Genomic DNA, 15,638 nt, shown 5'->3' on the forward strand with positions numbered 1-15,638 from the left:
TGTCACGACGGCTCCCTGGAGGCTTTTACGCGGTGCCCGTGGATGAGGGCAGCAAGTCCTTCGGGAAGCAGGGTGGCTTCATGCTTCTGCCTCGCGGCGAGGGGAGGCGAGACAGAGTTGTCCAGGCAGGTGGGTTTCTTGGGCAACAGAGGAGGCTTTAAGAAAATCTGAGTTTACAGTCGCTGTTTTTAAAAAGGTGGTGGCTGAAGAATGGTGGGCATGACTCATCGACGGCCTTTCCCGGAGCAGCACACCGCGGCGTTAGCGGCGCGTATTCGGCCAGCAGCCAGCGTTGCGCCCTCCCCGGCAGAGAGTCCGGAGCGGCGGCCTGGCGCCGTGGCCGGCGCAGGCGGCGAGCGCCTCGGGGTGCGCGGGGCGGTCCTCCGCCTGGGCGGCCCTCCACCTGGGCAGCCCTCCGCCTGGGCGGCCCTCCGCCAGGCCGCCCCGCGGGCGGCTCGCCGAGCGGCCGCTTCCGGGCGCGCGCGCGGATCGGAAAGCGGTTCACTGCCACTTACAAGGTCACTTACATTTCTCTGAGAGTTGCATGATCTTGTTGAAGGAATTTAAGAGACCCTTTGAGATTCACGTGGGGAAACTAATGTGTTTAAAAGGCAAGTTGCTGCGGTTACGCTTAGAAATCAAAGATAATTCTTGGAGGGGAAAAAAAAAAAGAAAAACGCAAGCCCAAGCAGCCTCTCCTTTTGTCTTAATTTGAGTATCTTCCTGCTGGTACATACCATCCAGTATCACTGCTATTTCTTCAGTGGGAGCTGCAGTTTAATTTCACTTACCGTGTGGCACATGTTTCTTCATTGTCTTTTTATAGGCGGCTTCCTAAAATTACAGTGTTACGCGCATACCCAGCTTGTAAATCTCTGCAGTTTTCGTTTCGGTAGAGGAGCTAACGACACCTCTGCTGTAGTAAGAACGTATCTTTAGGTTGTCCTTGCTGCTTAGATCTCTGGGATTTTTAAATGTGATACTTAAAATGGTTATAGCTTTGGGTCCCTACTCGGCCTCTCCTAAGAGTGGTTTAATTCCCGTTGTGCGCACRCTACTTCACGAAAACCATATTTAGCTTTCACTCAACTTTTTGAAAGTATATGGGGAGAGGGGTTGAGTTTTTTTTTTCTTGGGCTTTTAAGATTTGTTGTCACAGCAGAGTGCAAGACTCCTCTAAYGCTGTGCTGCTCGAGAGGGAAGGGAGAGAGTGCCTCAAGTGTACTGCTGCTGTAGGATGCTGTTGGTATAATTCAGTGTTACCGATTTAAAGAAAGAGATGTACACTTGCAAGAAAAAYGCATTTGTGAAAGTTAAGAAATTCTGCAGCTCACTATTTATTAATCAGATTTTCTGTAAATTTCTGTCTCAAAGTTTGGAAAGCAATTGCCACTACTATAATCTGATTAGAATTAACTTTTTTTTCACTAGTTCTTCTTCTTCTTCTTCTTTTTTTTTTTTTTTTTTCCTAATCCCTGCTCAGCTAGGGACTATTCTCTTACTTACACCAGGGATGTAAGTATTTGAGAAGAGTTGAAATGACAGTGAATGTGGGGTGAGTGGGGGCTTAGTTTTTTTCACTACTGTGTAGTAGGAATGGAGAAAGAGCCACTTGCAATTTTTTTTTCTTGTACAACATTTAAATGTGTGTTTAATTAGTGGGCCACTACAGAAGTTTGAAGAGCTTTATTTGGCCCTTGGCAGGGCAGTACTTCCATATTGCACTGCCAAAAAATGCAATTTTTTTTGATTTAATGTTTATTTTATTGTTTAATGCAGACTTTTCCTCTTAAAAGCCTGAATTGTTAGCGTTAAAAGGTATGGTTTCATTGATTCACTCATCTCTCTCCATCAAGGGGAGTTAAACAGGATATTTTCTCAGCATTGATTTTTCAAATAATGGCGTTCCTTACCTGTCTTTCCACTGTCGAATACGCAGCCTTCTGGGTGGCTACATTTCAGAAATAATCTACCGAGGCCTGAACGTTTTATGTGATTGCATTTGAAGTTATTTTAAGTGCTCCTATTCCCTCTCCTTGCCTCACTAGCTACCAAGACCAGCACAGTGAGCCAGGTTGGGAACGTGATCCAGCTGAAAAGGCATTTCTGTAGCATTAGTTTTCAGCTGTGTTTGCTCCCAAACCAGCTCCCCAGATATTCTGATGAATGCAAGTGTCAGCTGTAGGAAGAAGAGGGRAACACACTGTGAGCAAGGAAAGAAGGGGTAGAAACACTGTGGTGTGGATTTGGGGCGACTAAAAGGACATGCAACAGGAGCTGGAAGCAGCCTGATGCAGCTCTGTTGCTCTCATTCTCCTGCCTGTGTTTTTCTGGCCAGTCCAAAAAAGAAGGCTTATCTAACTCAGGAATGATCTGGTGTCCTGCTCAACTGGGGACTGGATTGTCTGTAGAGTTGTGGAAGTCTGCTCTCAGTTTCAATGCAGCGCTATTCCATCTGTGTCCTCTTGATGTTCTCGTTATTTCCTGCATGCAGTAAGCCTGTGCTTGTAGCTGCAGCCTGAAACAGTAAAAATTCTTAGTAAGTTAGGAAAAGCACTCCCTGAAATCTGTCACCTTTTTTTCCTTCCAGTAAGGGAGAGAATAAAAGGAAATGTAYYTCTATGAATTGTGCAGTTGATACGYAATGGACATTGAAAGGTATCTGGGAAGATGAAGACTATTCAGATAGACTGAGAAAAGAGTAAAACTGAAGATCAACTGAAAGCTGATTTTTAGTACAAAATCTTGTAGTAATGAATGGGACTTCTCAATTTTGGACTGAAARATTTTATATTTGGTATTCGACAGGCTGAGCAGCGTTTCAGTTAAAAAAATGAGTTGTGATTTGTGATTCCCACAACGTGGTAAATTGTAATGTGTGCTGTGCATTCATGTTCAGCCGGATTTCTCTGATGCATTTAGAAACAAATATACTAGTAGTAGCCTACGTTCTGGTATAGGCACTTCAGCCAGAGATGAATGCAGAACTTTCAGAGCAAGTGACAGATAAGTAGCACAGATAAGTTTTGCTTCTGTAAAGCGTTCATAAGCTTTTTCTGTAGTTACGGCTTCACAGAAGTTCAGACAATATTRTATTTAAAGCTAATAGCCAACTTTTTCTTGCCTTGTTTGTCGTTCTGTTGGTATTGAAGACAAAAACAAGCTACTGTATGACCTGAGACTTCTTTGTGCCTTAAAATTTATGTGAGCTTGTTAATGGGGACGAAACACTAATGATAAATTTGTGCTGCATCTCTAGCACAACAGTTCATCTCCACTGACAACATGACTATGAATAATTCATAAACATAGTTATTCTGAATTTTGTGGGAGTCATTAGCATTTTAATGAAAAAAAATATAGCAATTGTACTAAATCTTCACTTTTCTTTTTTGTTCTTCCCCCCCAGTTAAGCGTTTCGATCTTGTACTTTGAAAGCAGCTGACAACGTGCGGTAATGTGCTGACTGGCACTATGGGCAGGCGGTACCCAGGGGCTCACTATCGGCCAAGCAGCTCATGTATGTATGCAATTGGTATCATTTATTTGTCACTTTATTACTTTTGAGGGCTGCTAAATTTATACATTGTAAAATAGTCTTTGTAAAGGATGCTGACGTACTCTAATCAATGTCATCTCTGTTGTGTATGTACCCAAATGGTAAGGATATTGATTTATGTTTGAATTGCAAAGTTGGTTTCTAGAACTTCAAAAAAAATGGGTTACAGTGGGACTTGGCCAAGTCTACTTCAGTGCTGTGTTTTGTGTTCAAGGTCCTCAGCTTCATTTATTGTAGTGTTTAGAAGCTTAGCTACTGTTCCTTCTCACTCCCATCCCAAGTTTTTAGAAATAGATACCTTCAAATTAACAAACCACCTGAGCCTCTCCTTAAATGTTTCTGTGTGCTATTGCTTTAATTGCTTACATTTGCAACTAACAGCTGCAGATTATTTATACCCGAGTGCAACATTATTGTATCTTTTCTGAATTGTATTATGTTGTATGATGTTATCTTATCTCTTACTATCTTATGTAAAAGTTCAAAAGCAACTCCTAAAGTTTATCACCTGCACCTTCAATTAGAAAGTGCCTGCCTGAAGTGCTAGTGTAAATGCAGCCACTGAACCGCAGTGGYTCCCTGCTGTGAGCAATGTGAAATGATGTGAAATGATTTTTCCTGGAGAAGTCTGTGTGATAGATCCCCAAGGCCAGAAGGCTGCTGCCAGTCCTTGTGCGCTGAAGTAAAACTGAGTTAGGTTWACTTTTTGTATGCTCTTCGTTCTGCTGTCACAGAGGAGTATGATCCCATGCATGTTTTTCTTGGCATCAAAAGCAATTTAAAAAGCTCTCATTTTTGTTTCATTTGTTCTGTTGCTTCAGGGTTTTGTTTTAAAACCTGGTTCACTTCAGGCATCCAGCTTGCATCGTGGCTCCACAGACACTTGCACTGGCTGATGGTGTAGTAGACTGCAGTAAGAACTTACAGCTGTGGCAGGACAGGGACTTCCAAAGGTGGCTCTGCCGTTGAAGGTGCAGAACTGTGTGCTGAGACCCTGCATGCAAAACAGGACTTTGGGTTTTTTTCGGACCCTAAGGCTAAATCCTAGCAACTTGTGAAGGATGTTTACTCTGTGCTACAGGCTAGTCATAGGTGTCACAAAGGTGCACRTTAAAAAAAATGTATTAGAGATGGTTTAGATACTATTCTACAAAGAATTTATCTTGGGTAATAATACTGGGATATGGACTATGGTAAAACTGGATAAATAAATGGATGTTACAGTTTTGACTGAGGTCTCTGGTTGGCGAGCGCCRGAGTACAGAATCACACTGATCTATTTGACTCACTGGACATTAAATCTAGACACTAGCCTTTAAACCTGGTCTCTCAGGCATACTTCAAGACATATTATCCATGTCTCAMGCTTAGGCTTGCAGCTTGGAGCTTTAAAGAGGGTAAAATAATGATATGCAGAGGTAGGTAACCAAGTCTTCCCCATTCCTACTTAAAGAAAACAAGTAATGGGCATTGAATTATTGCTTGGAGAGCCTAGGATATTTTTCCTGTTGTCTAATTTAACAGTTGAAGATGGCAAAGATCTGGAATGGTTTGCCCAAGGAAGTTTGGGGGCTCTTGTCACCTGCAAGTTCAGAAATATGTGTCAAAATCAATGACACTAAAGCTCCCTCTGTTTTGGGGACAGCGATATCAAAGTACGTACCTAGTTATGGCTTTATGGTTTTTGTGTATCCAAAATTTCCCTTTCCTTAACCTGTTTTGGTCTCTAAGCCAGGAGACTTGCCCTATTTTTTGGTTTTGTTGCAGTATTATTTTTATGACTTCCTGGCGCCTAGCACAAGTGCTTTGAACGTATCAACAATAGTGGCATTGAAATTGCCCAGTTCTTGGGAAATACAGATAATGATGAAATCACTGATCRCAAATTAGCTTTCTCAAAGTTCTTTGTTTTGAGCAGTAACAGTACTTGTAGACTAGATCATTGAAAAGTAGTATCTTGAAACTAGATCATTGAAAAATAGTGAATTGTGTCATTTTACTTTTGTTTTCTTTGCATAAATAATKAGTAATTGGACCTCTCTAAGTTACTGTATTTTAGATTCACAGTTACTGCAGCAAAAGGAAGAGCTTTAGTCTAAATTTTCAATCTAATATTGTACCATCAAGGAGTTGGTGCATTAAGGACTTAAGCCTTTTATTCTGGCTTTTATCTTCCTTGTATGTACTTAACTAGCTTTCTGTAAATAAATAAAATCTATGAGCAAAAATACTAAATCTGCATAGAGCACAGCAGTTGTACTGCTCTCTGTGTGGTGAGATAATCCATTTATGAGATAAAATGCTTTGTTAAATGATTTCATGGATTTAATAAGTGTAGTATTGCATAGTCTTAAGAGAGTAGCAAAAGGTTTTATATGCAAGTAAACCTGTAATCAACTTAAATTAAAAGCAGCTTATTTGAAGCCCAGTACTAGGAAATGAGTTTGAAATATAGAGGCTGAAGGTACAAGAAGAAACAAGTGAAATTAATACCTTGAATTCAACAGTTTTGATTTTGTCTGGRCAAGGTGGTTTTAACACATCCATTTGATTTGTGCTTTATTTAGACTTTTTAAGAGCAGCGATCTTTCTTGATTACTGCCCATGAAGAAGGCAGTCTTGGGTGTATCCCTGGCTCTGCTTAGCGCAGACGGAACAGCCAGCCTCCCTTGGCTGGTGTTCTGTGTTGGGTTTTATTTTTTCTTTTCTGAGCTTTTCTTGTGAAAAACACAGACTTAAGGATGTAATGCCTCCAACTAYTGAGAATCTGGGTTTTGGAAACAAGATTATTTTCTTGAATTGCTCGTGACCTTCGTTCATGTTTGTATCTCTTCTWATATTTGCTCGTGAGAACCACTTTWATGCKTTGACTGCGCAGCCCTCCTGAAAACACAGCGTGGCTGTTGAGGTAGCYGCAGGTTTTCTCTCATACTGAACTTAAAAATTTTGGTTCTGCGTGTAAAGTAAAAGTCTTTTGAATGCCTGGAAGAAACCTTTGAATGGGTTTTCCTGGTGTATGCTGTCCCCAGTGTAATGATTCATTCGGTTACCTGTAGTGTTTTGCCTGATAACTGAAATCTGAGCAAAGCCTTTCCAGGAAAGTGGAATTGGGTCCAGTTCCCTTCTGTTCTCCTACTCACTCTTAAAGACTCAGCTAGAGTTTAAATAATAATTAAATGGACAGCAGTGGTGTTTTCTAAAGTCTTAAAAAAAAAAAAAAAAAACTTTTTCCCCCCCTTTTAAGACATTAGAAGTGAAGAAATGCAGGAACTCATCGATGATATTTTTCTGTACTGGTTGGCTGTTGGAATATGCCCTGCGCAGCGTAGTCCTGTGCTGGCACATCAGCGTCGCAGGGACAAGGGGCCTGCTTCTACCTGCAGCTCCTCCTTCAGCCTTTGCCACCTGGAGAAGACAGCACCAGCTGTTAAGTTCTTGATTTTAGGAGGGCAGAGGTGAAAATCAGGGRCGGTTATTTATTTATTATTTATTTTTATTATTTTTTAAACTCCTCAGGATGGTGTCCATATGGAATAATTTATTGATGTAATTCTGCCAATATAAGTATTAGAGCTGACCGGATTTTTATTTCAGAGACTTCTGATGGGTGATGATCTACCAAGCAAAACTTTTTGGGGAAAWACTGTTTTGACAAAATGTTCACAAATCAAAGATGGAGATAAAAGGAAAATACTCCCTGTGGGGAGGCATTGCCTTGGGCTGTCCAGGGGGAGGCTGCACTCTCAGTTCTTCTGCTTATAAATAATTCAGTATACTTCAAGGCAGAGAGAGCAGGGTGGACTTTATAAACTTGGGGTTTGGTTTCCCTCTGGGAATGCTCACGTTCCTCTTTTGCCTGGGTCTCTTCAGCTTCCCAGGCAGTGCCTTTTTGCAGGGGTAGCAGCCTCCCACCGCTGGGCTTACAAGGGAGGAGTTGTTTCGTGAAATTCTGGAAAGTCCTAGCTTCATTTCCATGAAACAGAGAAACGTATGTTAGAATGGTGACCCTAAAAATACCAATAAAACCCTGACTTCTCCCCCCTCTAGACTTCCAGTCTCACAGCCAGCCCCAGTAAAATTATATTACTGTAATTAACCCGACAGAAGTTGGTGTGAAAATTGGCTCTGGAATGGCTCTTTGGGCTTGGCTTGCAATTGGTGCCAAAGTAACAGAAAACTCCCTTGAAAGAGGCAGTCTTGCTCCCAAAGAAGAGTGCACACAGAGGGTGACTCTTGGTCAAAGCAGCCTAGGAAAATTTTCCATATACACAAGCCTGCACTGCATTTCTTGACATTTTCTTTCCTCGTAGTCTAGTAGCAGTATGTTATTTGTCTAGGCAGTGTGTCAAGTTAGTGGTCCTAAAGTTTCTTTCCCCTGGCAGGACAAAGCTTACTTTTTCTCTAAATGTGGAGCAGTTCACAGGGATCTTGGTGTAAATGAGACTCCAGTATCGGTACTGCTCAGGTCATGCTCAGGAGAGACAGTTTTCTTTAACATTGCTGAAGAGCTGCAAATAAGATGCTTAGATGCTAAGTTGCGTGGGTAAGGGAAAGGCAGGAGACAGGCAATTCATGCAGTAAAAAGTATACCAAAGCATGTGACTACATAAATGCCGGTGTCCTAGTTAAAGCCCCTTTTGCTTAGGCTTCCGCCTTTCCCGGGAAGCCCTGTGGAGACTTGCACTACAGCTTCTTCAAGGCCTCTCGGAGAATCACGGCGAAGCCCCAAGACGCGTGCCTGTTTCCACAGATGGGAAGTTGGGTCTGCAATGCCGACCTCCTTCGCCCGCTGACTGCAGATGTTTCTTGCTTACCGAAACTTGACCATGGTTTTAGCCACGCTTCAGCAAACTAAACGCTACTAAGTGCAGCTGAGTGCCRTTGCTTTTTTGTTATGGTCTCCTTCCACTTTATTATGGATTGATCTGTTTAGTTTATGGAAACCATAAAGCAMATAGGAGACTTTGACTTGATTTATGAGCATGTGGTTTTATTTATGAGCTCTATCTCAGCTATTACAACAATATTACAACAATATTATTGGGGAACTCTAGTTGTCAAGCAGACTGAAACTGAAGTTACTCCTATATTCTAGGACTGTAGTAATGTTTGACAGAGTTACTATAGGATATGGCTCTCGGTCTTCTCTCAGTGTTGTGTTAGCTTAAGAAGTATAAATGGTCTGTTTATATGATTCAAAGTATTTCTTGTTTGGGCTGCTAAAATTTGGCTGAAGACAACGTGTAGCTTTTTAGGCAACTGCTCAGCCTCATTGAAATATATTTCTTTATATGTAATGAGCCTTATTTTTATCTTAAAATCATGTCAGTCTTATTGAACTTATTACTCTAGAATGTAATTCTAGAGACCTCCTTGGAATACCTTCATAGGCTGTATTCTAGGAAAACATGTTTTATTTTGTTCCCTTAGCTTACTGTTAGCTATTTGAAGTGATTTGCAAACACTGTAAACTAATGAAATTAGTTTTAATTTCTTTATGTTGAGGCCTTTGATATACCCGTATTTTTATTCCTCATCTCTTTTCATGTAGGGTTGTAGAAAGTGTATTGAAAGATTGTTTCCCATTTAATTTTCAAATTTACATCTCTACATCTCAACTCGACAGCAAGTATATAGAATAAAAAGAAAATAGTTGTGATGTACCATGCTTTTTAAAATATATTTTATGGTCTCAGTTATGGAGCAGTGATAGTAGCTGGCTCAAAGCTACTACTTTCCGGATAACTCCAGTATATCCAGTCCGGATAACTCGAGGGTAAAAACATTGATGGATAACTTTGATAGCAGCTTAATGTGTAACTAGCCATAAATTTATTATATTTAATTCAGAGGGCAGATAAAGCTGTAGCATATGAAATCATGATGCCGGGGCCATCAAAGGTTTAGTTGTTAAACTGTGTTAGTTTAAAGAGAGAGGTTGGGACGTYGGCGTCCGCGTGCGTGCAGATGGCTGTTGCCACAGACGCCGATAAGAGTACGCAATGTTGCTTCTAGGCTYTGCGGGAGCGGAGAAGTGTTTGCAAGCTGCCAGTAGCAGCGCCTCAGACAAGATGTGTGGGAGATGGTTAACGATAAGTACTATTTTTGTTTAGCASAGATGCCGTGCTGGAACTTAACTCATCCATTGCATCTGATAGYGGCTCAGTCAAGATTTTTGCTGCTTCTGTTAATAAAGGTGTGACCYATGCTTAATCTCTTTTCTGCTTTCCTTGCCCGTATCTCTGACTGAAGAGCTTGGTATTGGGTTAGCGCCATTCGGAGCAGTTGGAAAGCCGGTGCTGGTGGTGGATCCTGCCAGGTTCTTTAACCCTGTGCAGGAGTCGATCACCCTCTGAACAGCTCTGCTGCCCGATATGAGAGCTGTCRAATGGTCTGTGTTAGACTTAGGTGGAGGCTGAAAACTCCCTGGTCTGAATTCAGTCCTAACCGCTCTGTGTGCCAAATCCACGACCACTGATTCCCTTTTATTACTTTGGTGAGCATCTGAGTGGATTGTGTGCTTTTTGGTTGCTTTGTTTTCCCTAGCAGAAATACTTGGGACAGTTCTAAGTTTATCCTAGCTTTCTTTTTTATATACTATTGTGCTTTGGTCTTGGTAACTCTGATCAGATATGTCTGTGCGTTGTTTATCTTGAGAATTGTTTTTGGGTRGTACTTGAGGTTGAAGTAGCAGGATATGGAAGACTGAGTCCTGCTTGCTTTATCACCCRTCTCGGTGGCAGAAAATTGTGATTTTGGGGGTTTGTGTTTCAGTCTGCCTGAGAGAGTGAAGTGCATGCTTGTTCTCAATGTCAGCACGCACATTTAAAGGAGAGTTGTTTGCAATTAGCAAGTAGGCTGAAGTGTCATCTTTATTGCAGAGGCTGAATAGTCCTACGATGATTTAAAAAAAAACCCAAGAACATTCAGGCTTGAGAATTTAATTTACACAGCTGGATTGAAAAATGACTTGGAGGTTTACAATGCAAATGTCTGTGTGAACATATAGATCTGATGAGAAGGTCTTACTGTCTGTGCTTGCAAGCAGCCGATGGATAAAGCACGCTGCATCTTTCTGCAGTGACAACATTGTGTTTGCCTGCCAGGCTGTTCCATTCTGCATAGGGGGCACAATCTAATCAAAGGAAGAAAATTAAATTTAAAAATACTTACCGTGTCCTCTTGTTTTTGCCCTTACTAAATGCAGACTTGACCACAATAGTATGATGGTTACACCTTATATAAATGAAACTACTGCTTTTCATTCGTGTAGGTGATCACTTGGTTTTGATCCTGTTCCATTAGGATGAGCTGACCAAGGTAGACTGCGTGCAGCAGTGTTTAATCAGATAGTCAAATATACATGGATTATTCAGATGCGTAAATCATATTCAAATGATAAGGAAAGGAGCAAAGAATCAAGCCTGCTTCTTGTTTTTAATCTGCAGATGGTAGAATCTGATTCTGAGAGGCATCTTGTCCCTGAATTTTTGTCGGACAAGGAATATGAGTGGAAGCGTGGGAAGGGGGAGGGGAAAAAAACCCATAAACAGGAAGACATGCTCCGCTTGAGTGCCAGAACTCGTTGCAGGAGCTTAAGTTGTTTCTTCCTTAATAACATTATTTAAAGACAAATCAGCATTATGGATTTCCATTAATAAGAGCATCGCTAGGACGCAGACAACACTGCTGCTAGGCTATTGCAGTCAGTTGGCAGTGTGTCTGGCTCTAAAAGGAAAAAATGTAATTATACGGCGGCAGAGGCTGGCAGGGGGCCCCTTGGGGAAGCAGAAGCCAGGGGAGAAAGCCGGTTASCGGATGGCGCTGTCGGTAGGAGAAGGTGGACTAGAAATAGCTGGAAATGGGAGGAGCTGCGTAAGCGAGCCAGCTGTAGAGGGGCTGCGGCGGTGGAGCGAGGGCAGGGCCGGGTGGGCGGCGTGGCGCCGGCGGAGGGGGCTGCAGGCGAGCTTCGCGGTGCGCGTGCGAGCCGCTGGCGGCCCTGCTCCCCTCCGAGCCCGCGGTCCGCGGCGCTGCCGCGCGCCCCTGCGCAGCCCGCGGCTCCGCTCGCTCTCCTGGCCCTGCTGAGCTCTGCCGCTCTCGCCAGCYCCACGCGCGGTCCAGCGGGGATGTCGCTGCTGGAAGGGGTAGTGAGAAGAAAACCCCCGGAAACCCGCTCCGGGTGGTTTCCCCCCTTCCTTCTCCTCCTCTGAAAATGTTTAGCATCCCCTGGAAAGAATGGAATTTGTGCAGATAAAGTAGGCAAAAAGGAACAGAATAAAGCTTGACATAAAGTAAGCGTCTAGTCCCGATTCTGATTTTAGCTACCTCACTGTAAGTCTAGACTTTATTAGGATGTTTTTGACTGACATCTGTTTAATTATTATTATTTAGCTGGTCCTATTTGAATTAAAATACAGATATGAGAAGACAATTACATTACGAATACTTACATAAGAGTTAGTTTTCTAGCATCGGAAGTTTGAAGCTGAGGGCATTAACTAGTGTTAAGTGAGAATTGTTATATTAATTATGTAACTTTGGTTGTGCAGGAGCTGAGGTTATAGCCTGAGAGCTTGAGTTTGTCGTTAAACATTCTGTCTTCAACAGATATCCTTGCAGAAAGGAAATCTGCTTTATGAAAAGRTTTGTATTATTTCTTTCCTATGTTTCCCAAACACAGCTGCAGAAATGGTCGTAGGTGCACAGAAATATTCAAGTTTATGTATCACTCGCATCTGAACCAGAGACTTCCCTGCAAAATGATTTACTTGCAAAAAGATGGCAATAAAAGCACCTACTCTGTGCAGGAGGTAGCTGCTTAGCATGCTCTTCATGATTCTCGCCTGTCAGATCTGCCCTGCAAACTATCTAATTCTGTAAATTGCTCACACAAATGTGCCTTGCTGCTGCATTTATTTTGCCAAAACTGATGTATTTTTCTGASTAAGCTGTAGTTGGGTAATTGGGAAGAATGCATATTTTCTAACCTGATKAAATCTTTGCTACAGCATGTTGTATAAGCTGGAGAAAATTTTTAAACTTGTGCTCTAGTAAAGCATGCACAAAGAAAAATGTCRTTGTAGTTGCTTTTAATTACGTGCTTACATTAGCTTTAGAGTAGGCACTTCCACTACAAAAAAACCTTTCTRTGATTGTCAAATAGCTGTGAAAGCTCAGAAGACGATCACTGTTATGTTACTAGGGYTTATTTAGAATGCTTATTATTGCTCAGGAACTTYTGTAATGYGGTGTTTCTRTTTTGTGTTTTCCTTTGTTTTTAATTCTTAAWTGATCCCTCTTTTCAGATTTCAAATTATAATCTATTTCCTGGTGCATTGCTGAAGCCCCGTGAGCCATGTCAGAAGTACTTCCAGGTCAGATGCCTTTTAAAAGATTCTGCTATGCAAATATGTGACACTTTCTTCTTCTTTTTCTTCTTCTTGCCAGGCCCATACTTGTTTTAATTTTGCACTCGTAAGTGAAAAAGAGCAAGCGCTTTCCTTTTAACAGTGGCTTTTTGAATGASCTCTCTATTCAGCTTTCTAAACCCATTCCTATGGGCAATATAAAGAAAACAAACATCTTATTTCCATTCAAGACAGATTAGTTGTGCACTAATTTCTTTTGTACTGATATTCTTTATCTTTCTTCCAGCTCTTTGAGTTTTGTGAYATATTTCAAAAATATCAATAAAAGCCATTCCAGTAACAGTGTTAATTGTATTATTATGATGCTCAGCAACTTGAGGYCTTTTTGTGTTAAGGGCATTATATTGGTGAAAGTGTATTAATCTACATCTGTAGTTATGTTTTTAAATATGAGAATTATGCAGCTGAGACTTGGTGGCTTGWTTTTAGAAAGTGAGCAAGCCAGACCTATTAACACACTGCTGTCACAGCTCCTCCGCCTTCTTAAAAGCTGTCTTGAAGCACCAAAATTTTGATAATATCCAAACTATTCTTAGTGATGATGATGTCGTAATTATTCTTAGCTAGAGTTCAATATTTTTTATTATCGTACTTTGTTTTTACTTGCCTRTTACTTATTACCCTTCATCTGCTTTAGCTTAGCTACGTGCCTTGTGCTGGTGCTTGCTCCGGCTGCGGTGGTGGAAGCTGTTGCTCAGGCGTTCGGGCGGCGATTTGTACCTCTCTGCAATAGGGTGTTTTTTACTTCTATATGGCCGTGGCGACCGGGTTCGGGCAGAGTGCAAGCGCCCAGCAGCGTGACGCCTCGCGGCTCGTCCTGGCGGTGCGGCAGCCCGGCTCTCGGGGTTTCTGCTCCGCGCGGGTGCCTGGGGCCGGGTAGCTCGCGCTGCCCCGCGCGGCCCGGAACACCAGCCTGGCTGCAGCCCTGCTGCCCGCGGGCTCGGGAGGGCACCAAGGAGGAGGGAAATGCAGGCTGCGATCCTCTGTTCCTTTGAATCTGTGTTTCCCCTTCCTTCTCTCCTTACCTGTTTCTCTTATGGTAGCTTTTATGAGTGGTTTTGAAGGAGATGCTCTGCTGGTGTATGGCTGTTTYTGTCAAAGCGACGATGTCCCTCCTCACGTCTCTCGTTTATCGTGTGTCACGTGAAGCTGTAAGCTTCTTTCGGGGGCACCAGTGGCCTCCCCTGTGCCACACTGTCATGCTTGAGATAATTGAGCGTGTGAAGGTAGTCCGAGACTTTCCAGAAGCTCCTCCTGGGGGATTCRGGCACCTACCTTCCAAGGCATTGAAGTGGGATCTCAGCGCCTGATCCCCAAAGTGCTTCTTAAATCTTTTTCCATATGGAGAGCATAGTAAGTTAGGGAAATGTGTGAAGCTCTGACATCTCCTCTGAAATTATTCAGTCTGTTCTGTCTGCTTTTGACTTTGCCAGTTTCCTTAAAAGAACGTATAAATTTGAGGAGCAAAATTGATATGAGTGCCGCAGCTCCTCTGGGATCTCAATTCATTCTCGCTGAGATCTTTGGTGAAATGGTGCAACTGTTCAGTGCAAGATTGGGACCATAAAGGAACAGCTTGAGGTTCAGTTCCCAGGGACCTGAAGTCACAGGCATGGAGCTGTCAGACTGCATGAACGCGGCTTTGGGGTGGTTGCACAATACCAAGCTATAGTAAAGGCTTCTACAAAGTTCCATTAAAGTTAAAATAAATACTTTAGTAGTTGAATCATACTGGTAGTCTGGCATAGACCTATATAAAATGACTAATTAAACTAGTCTTGTACCAAAGTTAATGTTTATATGAATCACTGTTGTTTGCACAAAATAAAAACAYGTTTTTTTCTGTGTTTTAGCATTCTATGCCAACTCTACAGATTTCTTTTTTTTAAAGAAACACTAGGAAATAGATTCTGCCTTGCCCTTGCACGGAGGAGCAAAATCTGTGTCACTAGGCCTTGCAGGTGCCATCTCAAAACATGCAGGAATATAGGAAGAGTAGGRGGGAAAGGAGATGATACATCTCCTTGCTTGGCTGCGCAGAACTTTGGGCTTGGGGTTGCCACATTTCACAGGACTGGGTGGCAACGTGGTGAGTTAATCTACACTGCTGTGCGGATCGTCCTTCAGCTGTCCGGCTTCCTATAGGTGTTGCAGGCTAGAAACACCCTCCMGGGCAGCCGTGCAGCTGGTGGAGATGCTTTCCCTTCCAGGTAGGATCGGAGCATTGCAGAGTACAGGTGAAGCAGAAAAATTGTTTCCTGCACCCTTCTATGGGGTTTCTGCTTTGCCTTGCTGCAGAAAACACTCCCTTATGAAAATTTTGTAGTAAGTGTGGCCTGTTTTATTTCCGTGAATTTTTTGTTTTCAGTTCAGAGTACTGGTAATCAAAGCTATTGTTCATTTCCCTTTTGTTAAATGCCTGAAGCACTTCATGTACCCTTTCTATTTTTAGCAACTCATTGCATATCCGAACATAAATGTGAGATGAGGTCCCCTGCATGTTGCGCTGCAGCGTTCCCCGATGAAGGGTCATGGCACCGGCGGTAAGGCAGGTGGCTTGCAGGAGGCTGTTGCCTCGTCTCTCCCACGTGGCCTTTTGGCTTCTGTGGTAGCGGAGGATCGATTTGACTGTTCTTAAGCTGCAGCTCCTG

The 15,638-nt window shown here is 42.5% G+C and overlaps 1 protein-coding gene across 11 annotated transcripts in view; it reads left to right on the plus strand.

Moving 5' to 3' along the window:
* APBB2 (amyloid beta precursor protein binding family B member 2) overlaps positions 1-15,638 on the plus strand; it is a 153,148-nt gene that overhangs the window by 36,171 nt on the left and 101,339 nt on the right. For 6 of the 11 annotated variants that reach the window (XM_085322691.1, XM_085322700.1, XM_085322696.1 and 3 more), the window contains one exon: positions 3,410-3,520. In XM_085322691.1, coding sequence (XP_085178817.1) covers positions 3,475-3,520 — 46 coding nt within the window. In that variant the 5' untranslated portion in view covers positions 3,410-3,474. Of the gene's footprint in view, positions 1-3,409; positions 3,521-12,864; positions 12,934-15,638 lie in introns of all 11 variants that reach the window. The other 5 variants (XM_085322697.1, XM_085322701.1, XM_085322699.1 and 2 more) reach the window with 2 other exon arrangements.

Source organism: Rhea americana, unplaced genomic scaffold (assembly GCF_003343005.1).
Source record: "Rhea americana isolate MKP2758 unplaced genomic scaffold, rheAme1 scaffold_8, whole genome shotgun sequence".
NCBI lineage: Eukaryota > Metazoa > Chordata > Aves > Rheiformes > Rheidae > Rhea > Rhea americana.